Source organism: Geospiza fortis, unplaced genomic scaffold (genome assembly GCF_000277835.1).
Source record: "Geospiza fortis unplaced genomic scaffold, GeoFor_1.0 scaffold54, whole genome shotgun sequence".
NCBI classification, from domain to species: domain Eukaryota; kingdom Metazoa; phylum Chordata; class Aves; order Passeriformes; family Thraupidae; genus Geospiza; species Geospiza fortis.
The window spans coordinates 10,293,411-10,309,152 of record NW_005054301.1 but is presented as its reverse complement, the minus strand read 5'-3'; the positions used below and the strand labels follow the sequence as shown (position 1 = coordinate 10,309,152).

At 34.9% G+C, this 15,742-nt stretch overlaps 1 protein-coding gene across 1 annotated transcript in view; it reads left to right on the top strand.

Annotated features, from left to right (window-relative positions):
- The first annotated feature begins 749 nt into the window (after window positions 1-749).
- SCFD1 (sec1 family domain containing 1) overlaps window positions 750-15,742 on the top strand; it is a 45,660-nt gene continuing 30,667 nt past the window's right edge. Inside the window, exons 1-9 of the mRNA XM_005417625.2 lie at window positions 750-817; window positions 1,531-1,619; window positions 2,610-2,700; window positions 3,451-3,573; window positions 4,649-4,736; window positions 8,401-8,490; window positions 9,681-9,736; window positions 10,691-10,776; window positions 12,497-12,596. Of these exons, the coding sequence (XP_005417682.1) occupies window positions 761-817; window positions 1,531-1,619; window positions 2,610-2,700; window positions 3,451-3,573; window positions 4,649-4,736; window positions 8,401-8,490; window positions 9,681-9,736; window positions 10,691-10,776; window positions 12,497-12,596 (780 nt within the window). The 5' untranslated portion in view covers window positions 750-760. The remainder of the gene's footprint in view (window positions 818-1,530; window positions 1,620-2,609; window positions 2,701-3,450; window positions 3,574-4,648; window positions 4,737-8,400; window positions 8,491-9,680; window positions 9,737-10,690; window positions 10,777-12,496; window positions 12,597-15,742) is intronic.

Here is a 15,742-nt window from a genome sequence, read left to right as displayed (position 1 = left end):
GATTTTGTTAGGAGTTTTAAGAGAATCGGCACTACAGCACGAATAGTCTTTTGCTGCTAGTCAAAGATGGGAGAGCAGCACATACTGTGCTGTTTAATGAGATCAATGAGGAAGGATTCATTACATAATAGATTTATAAATTAGAGGTAGGTAGAACAATCTGCTTTGGTTTGTATGTGGAATGGAAAGTTAAATTAAAGTTCATTCATCTTTCAGAGTTTTCCTGCTAAAAACTAAGGGTATTTTTGTATCCCATAAACCAGCAGTTTCTTCATATGAGTTCTCAAAATCTTTCAAACTGTGTGTTGATTTTAGTCAGGAATAAAGGTATTTTTTGTTTGGTGTGTACAGTGTTGTTCCTGTGGGGTAGGAAAAGCAGATTAGGGAATAAAGCAAACTAGTTCCCGCTGGACAGAATGCACCTTCAAGAAGATACTGGAATTAGTTTTAAAGCAAACCTTGTTAGAATATAGCCTGTATAAATAAGGAGAATTAATGTTTTAGAACTTGCTTCTTTGCCCTTTGCTGTGTCCTCTGGAGTCCATAAATTCTAGCAGATGTAAGCCACTTGTCAGTCAAAGCTGCATAAAAATAATGAAAATGTGACTTGTTGTATTTATATTTTGCAACGATTTTCCTTTCAAGTAGTTTTCCTTTCAAATGTATAATAAAATCCTGCTAAAGTCTTTAAGTCACTGTTTTTGAAGCTTCAAGATAGTAAAGCATTCTTTGGCTTTATTTTCCAGTGGCTTTGAAACGTATGCTGAACTTCAATGTTCCTCCAGTTAAAAACAGCACAGGAGAACCAGTATGGAAGGTAAGAACTTTTGGAACTGGAACGTGAGAATTTTATGGTGTTCAGATTTGCAGATTTGAACTAAATCAAGTTCATCTTTCTTGTGTTATTAATTTGTACAAAATATTTTTCCTGTATTGTAAATGCACAGAATTGAGTATCAGAACTGCTGAAAAAATACCAGAGTCAGAAAGAAGCCCATACAAATGGAAGAACTATTGATAGCTTGAAGAATCTGAGCTCAGGATAGCTTTGTTACTTTTAAAATGTAACTTGTAGGTCATGAGGAGTTTTTATTACTTACTTGTAGGTCATGAGGAGCATATATTCTGTCTCTTCATCCCTTGTCTTTTTTCACTAATTCCTATTTTCTCTTCTGATTTTCCTCTTGTTTTCTCCCAAATGCAGTCAGGAAAACTCTGCACATAAAATAACAAACTTCGAACAGCAAACTCTTGTTTGACAAGACCCTTTACAGGAGATGGAAGTGATGGTTCTTTTTCCCCCTTTATCACTGCATTTCCCTTGGTTTTTCTTTTATATTTTATTTATTTGTAAGCACAAATGGAAGTCCATGACAAATTAATGATTTGTTGTAAATCGGTAGATGTTTAGATGTTGAAGCACTTTTGAAGTTAGGGTAGTAGTATGCTAAATCTGAATTCCTGTATCCACTGTATTCTACAGTATCCACATTTTAAAGCACTTTATAAGATGATGTGTGTCTGTTTCAGGTTCTCATTTATGACAGATTTGGCCAAGATATCATCTCACCTTTGCTGTCAGTGAAAGAACTGAGGGATATGGGGATCACTTTGCATCTGTAAGTTCTTTTTAAAATTGGGAATTCTTTTGTAAAAAGAACATTACTTAATATTCCCCAAAATAATTAACAAATCAGTGAAAAATCATTGAATAAATAACTGCTAGAATAAAAATTATAAACTTATTAGATTTGTTTCTAAAATCAGATGCCATTATGCAGAATCAGGGAGTGAGAGATCATTCCAAACAATGTTCACTAGGATTTCTTGCTCAAAACAGGAGGCCATTGTTCAAAAATAAAAGTTATCCAGTAGGTATTATTTTGGTATTTTTCTCTACAAATCCTTTTGCAATCATATATATTACAATTGTATTGCACAAACTGTTTCATGGGACTGTGTATGTTCTTTGCTTGTCTTTTTACACGTAGATTTTACTTGTCTGCTGTCAAACATATGAAATCTTTAGGTATGATTTTAAGAGGTTTCTCATGTCTTTTTCCACAGATTACATTTACCTAGTCCATTGTCATTCCTTAGTTGTGGTAATAGTCATGAAGAAACTTTGAACATAACGTGTATTGTTTTCCAAGTTTATTAACTTTTGCTAAGTAAAGGCTAGAAATGGAAACAGTTTAACCTGCTTACACATCAGCAGAAACATGCAAAAAACATGTAAGCACCTTGTCTTCAAGCAGGAAAGGCAAGTTTAATAGAATTAAATATAGTGGTTTTTTTTACCACAGCAACAGTTCACATATGAACTCTGTGGATGCAGTATTTTAGCTTTCTCTGAATGGATGATCTGCTTTTGAACATTTGTATAGCCTTTTCTCAAGCTTTGAATAAACTTTGAACACATCTATTAATATATTCAGCCAAAAAATACACAAATGTGATTTATTTTCTTGCTAAAATTCTAGCTAAATATAGAAGGAAATTGTAGGAAATTTCATTTGCCTGTACAAATAAATAATTTTTTAAACTTTTTTCATTTTATACATATAAGAGAAAAAACACATTGAAGATGTCTTTTTTCTTTCTGTCAGGCTTTTACATTCAGATCGGGATGCTATTCCAGATGTCCCAGCTGTTTACTTTGTAATGCCAACAGAAGAAAATATTGACAGAATGTGCCAGGTAAATTGCATCTGAAATGTTTCAAAAGAGCCCACACAACAATGTGTGTGAAGTAATCCTGCACTCACCAGAATGTGACTGTAACTACTAGCAAATTTGTCAGAAAAATATTACCCAAAATATTATTCTGCAGAACTTCAATTTCCCAACAAGTAGAAGGGTAAACGTGTCTCTTGTGTTTCAGAGGGAGTTAGGGGAGTGAAAAGACAAAAGGCAGTGGGTACAAATACTCCATTTAACATTAGAAAAAGCTATTTTAATGAGGGTGGCCAAACACTGGAACAGATTGCCTGGAGAGTTTGTGGAGTTTCCATCCTTGGAAAGGTTCAAAACCTGACTGGACACTATCCTGAGCCACGGGGACCATTTGATACTGCTTTGAGTGGGAAGACTGGATTAGGCTAACCTCAATTTTTAACATTTCTGGTAAGGAGATGGATGGAAGGTTGACATTTCTGATAAAGTAAGGAGAAGAGCAAAGGGTATTTTTGGTCAGCAGTGAAGTGTGGAATAGTAATTGCTGCCTTTTAGCTTAAATGTCATTTCCTGGTTTTCTGTGGTAGGTTGTTTATGTCTGGATATGTAACCAAAGCACCATGTGTAGAGCTGTATGAACAAGCAGCTAAGCACTTCTGAAGGTTTAGTTTGATGGTGGATAACTGTAACATTACATAGTAAAAGTATGATTTCTTCTTTTAATTACTCAGGAATGTATTAGTACTTATTCAAGAAAATTTTCCTTTCTTTTAGGATCTTCGGAACCAGCTTTATGAGTCTTACTATTTAAACTTCATTTCTGCCATTTCAAGAAGTAAACTGGAAGATATTGCAAATGCTGCTATAGGTGCTAATGCTGTAACTCAAGTGGCTAAGGTAAGAAAGTCCCCCAGACCCTAATATTAGCACCATTAAAGCTATAAGACTGCGTTCTTATTTTCAGGCATGCTGAGGAGAAAAGCAGAACCTGCAGTCATCCCAATAGTGCAGCTTAGTACCATGCTTCAGCTGTCAAAAGTCAAAGTGTTAGAAGACTTTTGGGCTAAATGATAGGAGGGGAAATAAAGTGGTTTCAGAGGATTCTTGATTACATCAGCTGAATGAATGCTTTCAGTGCATATATGTTTCTGTAATATCTCCAAAATAAACTAAAAGAGCAGTAGGACTGCAGTTCTCATTTGAAATAATATTTCATATGTACACACTTTTACTGAGTACTCTCCTATACCTTTATGATTTAAAGGCATGTGTTAGAGATTTACTTCTATTTTTGTTGAATGGCTGCACCAAAACCTTTAAATTACCAAGTAATACACTTAAATACATTCAGTTTTTCTCACTCCAGTTGGTACTACTGGCATGAGAGAAAGAACTTGTGAAATAAAATGAACACTACTGGTATTGTTTAAGCCTTAGGTCCTCAGCAGCAGGAAATTGGTATAGCACTGTAAACTAACTTTCTTAAATCTGTTTTTCAGTTGTGATGTCTCATTAATAGTTTATGCTATAGAGGAGTTTAATTTTTTTCCTGAATGCACATGGTATTACAGAAAAGTTAAAATTCATGAGCTGTAATGTCTTATTGTTCAGATATTGCCCTCCTTCTTTTCTCCTGCCTGAGAGCTCAGTGCTGATTATGTTGTAGTCCTTCATATTCATAAAAGGTGAACCTATATTATTGAAATGTCCTCCGCATGTGTTTTTTCAGTGATACTTGGCTGCTGAAACTTTGTGCACAGAAACAGTTGAAGTTGGACAGTTCTGGCACTTTCCAGTGCTCTAATATTTTGGGGTAATCACTCAACCCTTACACAGGCTTTTTAATTCATAAATTATATCTTGAATTTATTTTTTTTAATAGATACTTCTGTAAAATGTAGCAGTAAATCACATACAGGTTTTTTTTGTGCTTCACTCTGGATTGTTCTAACCATTATTCCTTGCTTTCTAGGTGTTTGATCAATATCTTAATTTTATTACTTTAGAAGATGATATGTTTGTATTGTGTAACCAAAACAAAGAACTTGTTTCATACCGTGGTAAGTAGAATTTATAGAAAAATTATACAGGAATGTCTGAAGTTGAAATTTACTTTTGAAATTGTAGCTAATAACCAGCAATTACCTTATTTTGATTTGATCTGCTCAGAATTCAGGATAATCTGTTAGATATGTAAAATCATGAAAGAAACAGTTCTTAGGTATTCATTTCAGCATCTTTTATTACATGGTCATTGTTATACTGAAAAATAAATACAAAGTGAAACTGTGGTATAGACATTTTGGATAATAACACTTTATATGCAACAAATAACACTGGAAAAATTACATATTGTTTTCACATGGGGATAGTCACTGTGGGTGGGAAAGGGCATTCTAGACAATAAGCAATACTGATTGCTTCTGCAAGCATGTGAGCCAAGCATGTCAGCTTCTTCATAAAGTTTCAGAGTTGCAAGTGAAGTCAGCCTCCTGGAACTCTTTTTATTTTTTCTCAAGTCTTCTGTTCAACTTGGTTTGGAACCTAGCAGGAAAAGCAAGTGGCTGCCTTAAATCAGTTACCTTGGTGCTATGGCAGCTCAAGTCAACATACATACTAGTTGTCATAATTGTCCACATGATTTTCCTTCGTCCATTGTGGTGATTTTATGTGCACTTCTGACACATTCAGTGTGCTAAATGTACAGAGATCTACCACTCCACCACTCCTGCCCCTTACTCTGGATGTTACAGGGTATGTTGTCTGGCTGCTTCTGCTGTAGTTTTGCTCTCTTTTTACATCAGAACCAGTAATTTCAGAGTTGCAGAGTGTGTTTAATTGACTCATTCCTTCGAAAATACCAACTGATTTGTGTGATGTACAAATGCAATGAAAGGGAAGAAGCAGAAGTCAAGATAGTCCTATTTTTGCAGCAGCTCCTCTTTGCTTTAGTGTAGTTACGAAGTCACACAGCTAATTCCTGGTTCATGAAATACTCTTTAGTGACCAGATAGAGATGAGAAGTCTCTGTATGTCTAATATTTATCAGTGAGATTTTTCTGCTTTCTTGCCCAATATCTGAAGTCAGTACCTTTTCTTTAAAACTGGATCCATAATAACTGAGATATGTGTCACACACTGGGTGTCTCACACCGGGGATTGATTCCATTGGCAGAATGAAGGGCATTTTTGTTTGAAAAGCAGATTTAATTTTTTTCACTAAAACCTGATGTTGAAGAGTTTTAATACTAATTGTTTTGTGATGTCTTCCTGTGTGTATAAAGATAATTAAGTGACTATCGTAAGATTCCTTATGCTAACAAGGAATTTGAATTAAAATGACTGAAAATGTTTTACACCCATCAATTTCTATCCAGCATGTTTTCCTGTCTTGGGCTGCTGAAATTTGCCACCGTGTTTAAACCAGTGTAGAAGCGGCTGTTTCCAGAAGCTCAGGGAGCAGAAATCTGATCTCCCACAGAGAGAGATGAGTTTTCCATTAGAGCTCGGTTTGTCTCATTGTGGGAGTTCTAGATCTGACACAGACAGGCAGTAGGAGGGCAGAGGTGAGGAAGAGGTGGGCTTTTTTGCCTGTGGAGAGTATCCCTAGCAGGAGACTGCCAGTTTATAGTCTAGAAAAGTCAGTGTAATCTGAGGGTACTTAAAGATGGCTGCTGTTCTTGCAGCAGCACTGCTATGTGTGACCACAAAGGTATGTGAATGGGTGAGCTAAAATCAAATATCACAAAACAGGTTAATTTTCAGTTTCCTGATTCCTTGGCTGTGTGACTGCTTTTACAAAGAGATAATGTCAGGACAAATAAGCAATATAAAATCCTTCAATTATGTGAAAGACTTTCCTACACAGAAGGGACACAATACATTCTTTATGTTTAGTAATGAACAGGGTGATGAGTTTAAATGCAACAAGAATGTTTCTGATCAGATATTAGGAGCACTTTCTAACTTTAAAAATAGTGAAATACTAGATTATCTGTAAATATTATGGTATTTTGTGACTGGGAAGCTCTTTGAATTGGTTTAGATACAGAAATTACACGGGTTTAACTCATCTTTGGAAAGGAGGACCAACTAGTTAATCCCTCAGGCTCCCTCTGATTCTGTTTTCCTAAGACAGTGTATAAGGAAGAGTAAATGAGTAGTATTGGTATAAAGTTGATATTTGAGACATCCTGTTTCATGCTGAGTGCTTCTTTACCATTCTTTACAATTTGGTTGAATTTTTTAGTACAACAGGAAAATGTAGGTGACCTGTGCTTACTTTTCTGTAATAGATGCATTCCCCATAAGCTTGTTAGAGTGGAGAGAGAAAAACTTATAGAAAACATGGCAGAACATTTTACCAAAAGATTCTTAATGAAGTTTCTCAAAGGTTGATCTAAGGAGCAGGAATATTAAGTATCTGTGTTGGTTGCTATGGTACAAGAAAAGGAATATGCTGATAAAATGTGCATGGTAGACAAAATTAGAAGGCACTGACAGTATGCAGATTACTGGAACATCAGAATTGAGTACTTTAAACATATTAACAGGATGGGAAATAAATTTTAACATTGGAAAAGGCAAGAGAGTAAAAATTATGGTTTTTCCCCCCTGTAAAGTGGGAGACCACTAGTTGGGGATAACTACAGAATGATAACCCCAATGAATTTCTTCAAAGCTTTGTCATTATAGAAAAATACAGATATTGGGAATGGTCTGCCTTTCTTGGTGCTGATATTTCAAAAACTTGAAACTTCTATTGCTGCTGTCAGCCTAGTCAGAACTTTAGCTTACTAAGGGTAGTTGCTGAAATATAATACATGTCTCTAAAGTTCTTACAGGATAAAAGCTGGGGGGGAAAAGCACCTTTGAAGTTATAGAATGGTTATGGCTGTCCATGCATAAATTTAGGATGGGACGCTTATTAATATTTAGAGCTTTGAAATTCATTTTTGAAGAAAGAGGATAAGACAGGTAACTATGTGAGAAATTTTAAAAGGTAAAGTAAAACAAACAAGGATAGGATTTATGGCATGAATCCTAGCTGGTGCTTGACTTGAGATCTGTGATAAGATTTGGTTTGATGTTTCCTGTTGGCTGTTTTATTCTTGTCGGGGTTAGTTACTTAAGAGAAATGTTGCTGCCTGTCTTCTGTTTTGACCTAAATGTGGGAAGGAAATCTCACTTATCTGTCAAGTACAATGTTTTATAACTTGGGAATTACCCCTAATTTAGAGACTGATGGTGAATTTAGGAGAAAAAAAAAGGAATCTCCATACAAGAGGTGGGATTTAGAAATTTTAAATATAGAGAACTGCATACTATGATTATTTTATACAGGTAGTTCTTGAGAATTTTCTTCTTGAAAAATGTTAGCCAAATGGATGGCCATATCTCTTGTATAACATTTCTTAGTAGGTTTTTGTTTATGCAATACTAACAATCCAAAAGATATGTGTGCAGTGAGAGAGATTTGGAAACTATTGTATAGTGTTTGACCTAATACAGTAAGCAATAATTAAGTTCTGCCAGTGTTTTTCTCAGAAAAAAAAGGGAGTGGAAAATAACAGGTGTGGTGAGAGGGGCATTTCAGGAATTTAATCTCTTCTGCAACAAAAGCTGTTGACTACTAACAGGCATCAGATAAGAGGAGGATTGCTCTCTCACTATTCAAATGGCATAAACTTATTTAACCCTATTCTCTTTTCCACACTCTTTTAGCCATTAACCGACCAGATATAACAGACACAGAAATGGAAACTATAATGGACACTATTGTTGATAGTCTCTTCTGTTTTTTTGTTACACTTGGTAAGTTTCCAAATTCTAGCATATTTTCCATATTCAGTGAGATAACTAGAAGTCTGGTGATTTCATATAGAAAATTAAAAGCAGAATTAGATCTGTGACCAAAATCTCAATAATTCACAGGGTGGGATAATGATCTTGCTCAAATATCACTGCTTTCCGTCACTCAAATATCTTGCTTTATATCACTGCAAAGTACAATAAAGGTTGGCCTTCATGGGAATTGAGTCTTAGTCTTCAGTACCAATGAGAGGAGGATACTGAAATGCAAAGGTTTGGATGCACTGTTCTAACAAAATTCTAGTTTGCAATGAAGATAATAGTGCTTTGAGTTTGGATTTGTCATTCTTCAAGAAAAAAACAATCCCCTAAACGCCACAGAATTAGAAGAAAAAAGTTCCTCACATAAACCCTGCAAAGATCTAACTGAAACAACTTCCTAAAGGAATAGGAAGATAAATTAAGTGTACTTATTTTGTTGTGAGTTTCCTTGATTCTTAGCTGATACATTTTTCATAGTGATGACATTTAATTTAAGTTGTAACTGAAATTGGTCCATCTGAAATAGCTTTCCTACAAGGGGAGCTGGGGATTGCCATGGGGCAGTTTGTTCAAGAGAAGTTCCCTTGGACTTATTCAGTTCTTTCAAGTGTTAGCGTGATACAAATTAATGTCTTTTCCTCAGTCATTTAAAATCTGTGGTTTTGGAATTTTCATATTTGTATAGATAAGTGAGAAACAGTAGCTAAATGTTTTGAAACCTGAAAGCCAATGGAAAATATGCTTTTGAAAATAGCATTACCATAGATAGATAGTCCTGGACATAGCAGTGAGTTGTAACAGATACATTGTGGTGGTATAATACTTATTATTGTGTTCAAGGGACTTCTAATCTTTTGAACATAAGTTCTAATGCATCTGTATGAGATAGTTTGTCCCGTCCAACAGTGGATGAGCTTTCTTTCTAATATATACTCTATTTCTCATAAATTGTTGTATGGAGTATTCACTTCTGTAAAACTTTAATATTTCTGTATAGTATTTTTCATTTCATAGATAAAGACTGCAAGAGAAAAATTTAATGTGAGTTTGTATTTAATCTCAAAATGTTAGTTAAAGTTGTTTATAAAAAGTAATGTAATAAAGAATCTGAAAATGGCAATGCATGTAGAAGTCAATGTATCTTTTATTAGGCGCTATACCTATAATCAGATGCTCAAGAGGAACTGCAGCTGAAATGGTGGCAGTGGTAAGAGCTGTTTTCCTAAACACCTGTCATTGCTTTACAACTTTCCAAACATCGCTTTCACTTTTCTCAGTACTAGATAAAGATCCAGTGTCATTGTATCCTTCTCCTTATGAAGGGAATAAAACTGGAAAAGAGATGCATTCACTTTCCTTTCTGATTTCAGTCCACAGAACTTCTGTAGTGTTAGGGAATCAGATAATGGAAAACTTAAATATAAATAATTGTTCCTAATTTAGAGTTTATCAAGATTTTCTAATATGCATTATAATTAAGCTGCATCTACAACTTAAAAAGTGGCTGTTGGACCTGTGTTCCTGTGTGTATGAGTAAGAAATGTTTATCTATCTTATTGAGAAACCCTGCAAGTACAAGACATTTTTAGTATAGCAAATTAAACTGACATTGAACTTGATCATCAAATAGTAATGGAATGACCAAACTAAATCACAATTAACAACCTCTACAGAACTGTCTTCATTAGGAGTCACTGGGGTTCATTTCTTCCATCTTCTTCGCATCTTCTTTGTCAGTGAAATGGTAATACTGATTAAAGCATGCATTGTGCATGCACTCATTGAGGATAATCTCACTTTTATGAAACAATTGTATGGTAGTGTCTGCCAGCCCAGTTTGCTGCTTCTGCTGTGGTTCCCTCTTGATGCTTCCTACTGGTATTTTTTACTTGCATGTTTAGGGAATGGGTGCTAATTGGGAGGAGATTAGTAGACATACAGGAAACATCTTCAGTGTAGTCCTGGACATAGATAGAAATGCTGGAGGGACAAAATAGATGTAAGATTTCTTTATTTCCCATGTACAGTGGACCTAGTCTTCCTGCATTTAAGACTTTTATAAGCTACAAAAACAGCACAATAAATCTTTTAATGTTGATCATGTAAAGAGGTTAGGAAGCCATTGGTTTGCTAAAAGTGGTTTTGTTTTTTCCGTCCTCAGAAACTGGATAAGAAGCTCAGAGAGAATCTAAGAGATGCCAGAAACAGTCTTTTTACAGGTGATACACTTGGAGCTGGTCAATTCAGGTATTGTGTTAGTCATTTTATTTTTCATATTTCAGTTGTCTGGGTAAATCACCACTGTACTGAAAACTATTTACAAGAATTTGGTTCAAATTCTATATTAATAGAATTTACATACTTTCAAGGGAGTTTTCCAATCCCACAGCATAACCCATTTAAAAACTACTATAACTATTAAGAATATGGCCCTAGCACAGTAAGTCAGAATTTATGTTATGAACCAGTTAATTTTGTTCAGCCTCTAAACCTAGCAGGAGCCAAACTTCTGTAAATACACTCTGTTTACAGGGCTATGAAATGCAGTTGGATGTCTGAACATAGCTCTGAAGTCCTCAAAAAGAAAGACAGACCCATCTTCTTGCTTGTGAACACTACTATCAGTTTAGTTATATCAAAAGCAAGTGTTTCCCAGCTGATCCCTGTCTTGATCAGAGGACACTGCTTGAGGACTACCACCTGGATAATTAAGGTCTGTTAAGTCATGACCATTTGGGTCCTTTGTGGATGCTTGTTAAGCATCTGATAATGTGTTCTCAGTAGCATCCCTGTACACTGTTGCCCCCAGACAGCTGAATACTCCACAGGCTGCCTTAGGAAGGTGTGTTATGAGAGCCAGTACTGTTCATGAAAAGGAGGAGATGTATCGGCAAGACCATAGCTGAAGGAAACTTACAATCTGCTGACTGGATATAAAACAGTCATCATACTTTTATCTCAAATTAAAATCAAAGCTTGGATAAAAGGCACAAAAACATCAACATTGGCAAAAGGAATGAGCTTGAAAGGAGAGAGAATAGTTGTGAAATACCAGTTTCTTAATTTTCATGGGAACTGCATTGTAAGTACTGCTTTTCCTTCAGAGGAGTGGCTCGTTTTCCTGATAGTGTAGCATCATTGCCCTCAAAATTAAAATGCAAGGTAAAGCAAACAGGAAACTTTAACCAGTTGAATGGCTTCAGATCTTTAGTTTAGTTTTTCAGAATCAGCTGTCTAAGGCTTTTGAGATTATACATTTAAGTGAATATACTTACTGCAAGGAAATCCAGAGCATGGAATTTAAATGCTTTTTCTCTGTTCAAATGCACTTCAACTGCATGTTGTAGGGATTATATGCTTAAGAGAAATGGCTGTTATAATGTTCTGTCAGCTCATAGTCTTCCTATCTTCACTATAAGCTTTTCATGTAGCCCAAGACCTTTAGGCATGACTGCATTTTTTACAATTTTTACAAAATTGGGTATTGATGGAATTACCACATTGCATCTCAGAAGTTCATAATTTTTTTTTTATGGACTTTATATACAAGCAAAGAGCAAAATGAAATTAGAAACTCTTGGAAGTGAGATTCTGTATTTGAAGATCATAATGGGGATTAAGGTCAAATAGTACCCACTGAAATAGTTTTTTGGAACTCAAACATATATCCACACAAAGATGTATTAGTTAATACCTAAAAAGTCAGTGTTTCAACTTCTGCTCAATATTTTTATATTCGTAATTTCACTAAGTATAAAATAATCTCTTTATCATTACTAAGATTTGATTAATGGAATTTATCATAGTGATCAGCCCCAGTTATTTTTGGGAAGGCTGGAGGAGCTCAGCAGTAGGCAGTTTTGCTTTTATCTTGAAACAGATATATAAGTGGCTGATATCACTCAGGATGTTACTGGGGGGCTTTGACCATGTTTAAAGAAGTACTAACGCAGTGTCATCTTTTCAGCTTCCAAAGGCCCTTATTAGTCCTTGTTGACAGAAACATAGATTTAGCAACTCCTCTACATCATACTTGGACATACCAAGCTTTAGTGCATGATGTTCTGGTAAGGATAAATCTGATTTTGTTACCAAAACTATTTTTTCACTCAGTTTGTTGTTAAAACTTATTATCAGATTCTCTCTTAATCCAAAATCTGTTTTGTCTGTTTTATTGTTTTAATAAAGAACAACTTGGAAGATTTTCTCTAGAAGGTTTATTTAGCAATAATTTCTCAAATATTTTAAAAGTTGAAATCTTGGCATCATCAGAAGATCGCTAATTCAGCAATCCCAGCTTTTTTTTCAGTAGCTCATGATCTGTAGGTTATGCGATATCCAGACTCCATTAAGTGCATTTCAATTTTGAAAAAGAAATGCTTTTTATGTGTTTTTAAACCAGTTTTGGTTTTAGTTTGAACTTCTAAAAATACTTTTTCCTGTTTTTCTCCACAAGGTGGTGTAGGTGTTCAGTGCAGAGTGGTATGCAGTCCTACTGTAAGGAATCTAAAACAGATTTTTTAAAATTTTTTAAATTTAGATAACCTTAAGCTGCCTTTATTTCCTCAAGTTTATTTTATAAAACCAGTGGTAGAAATGTACTTGAATGATAGCTCATTCTGTTTACCTCAGATTTGTGCATTTTATGTATAGGTGTGGAGTAAATAAAAAAAAAGAGTAAGAGTAATTAGTATCTGGAGGTTTTTTATGTGCTGAGAGTTATTGTGAAAATAATTTCAATATCTGTCTTTGAGAATTAGTTTGGATTTATTATTGAGACTGCTATAGGCATACATGAAATATGCACATATGTGTTGATACACAGAGTTGATGGTGAACTGTATAGTTATCCATAGTGTCTAGAAACTTGTGTTGCTATGATGAAAATATTTCAGCACTAATATAACGTTTTAGGGCACTTGTAAATTTTATTTTATGTAATTAATTCATTATCACAAATCCTTCCCTGTTAAACTTAAGAGTGCTTTTTGCAAATAACAATTTATGGCCTAATTTCTTTAGGAAAGGGGTATCTGAAAAAACCACAGTTTGCACCAGGTTTTCTCCAGTAAGTGTTGAACTGGGTAGAGACTTGCAGATAGAAGTAGTGAATTTCTACAAGTTTCTTTTTAAATTAGTGTTGGGTGGCCTCAAGCATGAGTTGGGATAGGACTTCAGTTCATCAGGATGCAGTGATCAAAGATGTACTGGAAGCTGAGGACAGCTAGTGCTACAAATCTGGTGGGGCATTGGAGTAACCCTGGAAGACTTACTCAGAGATATTGGATCTCTACTGCATCAGTAGAGTTCTGTAGTTTCTCTGGACTAACCTGTTAAATGTTGTATCTTAAAAGTTCACAGAATAGGATTTTTTTCATGAAATTGTAACCAAGTGGTCTGTGGTTCCATGACAAGGGCAAAAGTTTAATTTCAAAACCATTCGAGTTACTTACCTTGAAGGCAAGCTTGCCAAACTCTTCACATACTGAGCGCAATATTTCATGAAATAACTGCAGTAGTCTTCTAAGACGCCATAAATTGTAACCATGAAATTGTTACCAAGATGTTGATTTTGTAAACTATGCTTTCAAACAAACTGGGTTTTGTTTAAGGTCTCACAATAGTCCAGGAATGCTGGGCAGTGTTGAACTACCCAGGCACAAAGTTGAGTGCTGCATCCATTGAGATTATAACCATGCTGTTTCTACACAGAAACATGCTTACATGAAGGGATTTATATTTATGAATAAAAATCCTTTCATCAGTGGTTACAGAAAAATAGTTAGAGGCATGGAGCCATGATTAGAAGGCCTTATAAGGGTAAAATGGGAGGTTGAAAGGAAGAACACTAATCAATAAGAATTATCTTAGGAAAACTTGTAAATGCCAAAACTAACTTGAAAACGCAGGTTACTGGTGAGTTAAATGATCCAAAACATATATCTCTATTAAAAATTATCGCTAAATATAATTTAGCTATAATTTTAAAATTATAAATTATAAAATAATTTTTTTCTTCAAGTATTTATCAAATGTGTGTACTTGAAATATACTATTTTTTTTGCTGAGACATTAAATACATCTCGTAAGATGAGGTTTGTGCTCCTCAACTGCACGTGTTTCCTTTGAGTAGCTACTTGGTTATGTTTCTATTCTGGCATGGATCATTTGAAGTATTTAAGTCCCTGCCGAGGAATAGCTAGAAACATTTTAAAACTTTATTTGTCAGTTTCACTCACAGTGATCAATTTCTGTATACAATAATAAAATGATGTTTTATTTCTGGAAAAAAAAAATCTATTCTAAAAGGGTCATAACAGTTTCTGTGTAATTGAAGATTTCACTCTGTCATTATTTCTCAAGCAAAGAGCACCTTTGAAGCTTTAAATGTCCTCGAAAAGAGCTAGGACAATGTCAGCAAGTGGAATACTTGTTAATACTCTTTGTTGAAAACCAGAGAGAATAGGTAAGCGGCAGAAAATACAGGGCAGTCTTTGGCAGTGGGGGAAAAAACTAGAAGATCCAAAGGGAGCAGTTGGTGATGCGAGCATAATTGTGTCCTCTAGCAAAGCAGTGTAGTTTCTATGTTCATGCATCTGTGGAAGAAGAAAAACTATATGGAAAAATAGCAGCTTTGTTGCAAAGTTTTGCTTTATCATCCATTCGCTGTTTTACTAGTGCTCAAAAAATGAGGAAAAGAGCTGTGAAGCTGAGGCTAAATAGGCTTCTTGCTGCATAATCCTGTTGCGGATGTCATCAGCTTCTTGGCAGCTTTGATACATATGTTGTAGCTATGTAAGTGAACAGATTTAGAAACACCTTTTGTCTCCAACATAGATACTTTTCTGCTTCGAAGTTTTGGGGAGTTGCTAGAGCACAGTCCTTGCTAAACAACTCATTTTCTATGCAGAAAACGGTCTTCAAAGTTCAGTGTCAGAAGAGTGCTTGCATATGAGATAATCAAATGTCTTTGCGTAACATTCACTGTTTTGTTTAGTATTGAACTGATCACAGTTCAGTAACTGTGAGTAATTTTGGAGTCCTTATATTGCTGTTGTTATTATCTAGTTAAGTAGTAAACTGTTTCCTACCTTATTATGAAGTTTCTAATAAATAGCTGTGTTAATGTTTTTACAAAATATTCTAGAAAATATTTTGTTGAGTATAAAAGACTGAATAAACAAATTGTCAAATATTTGCATAAGGTTCTTCT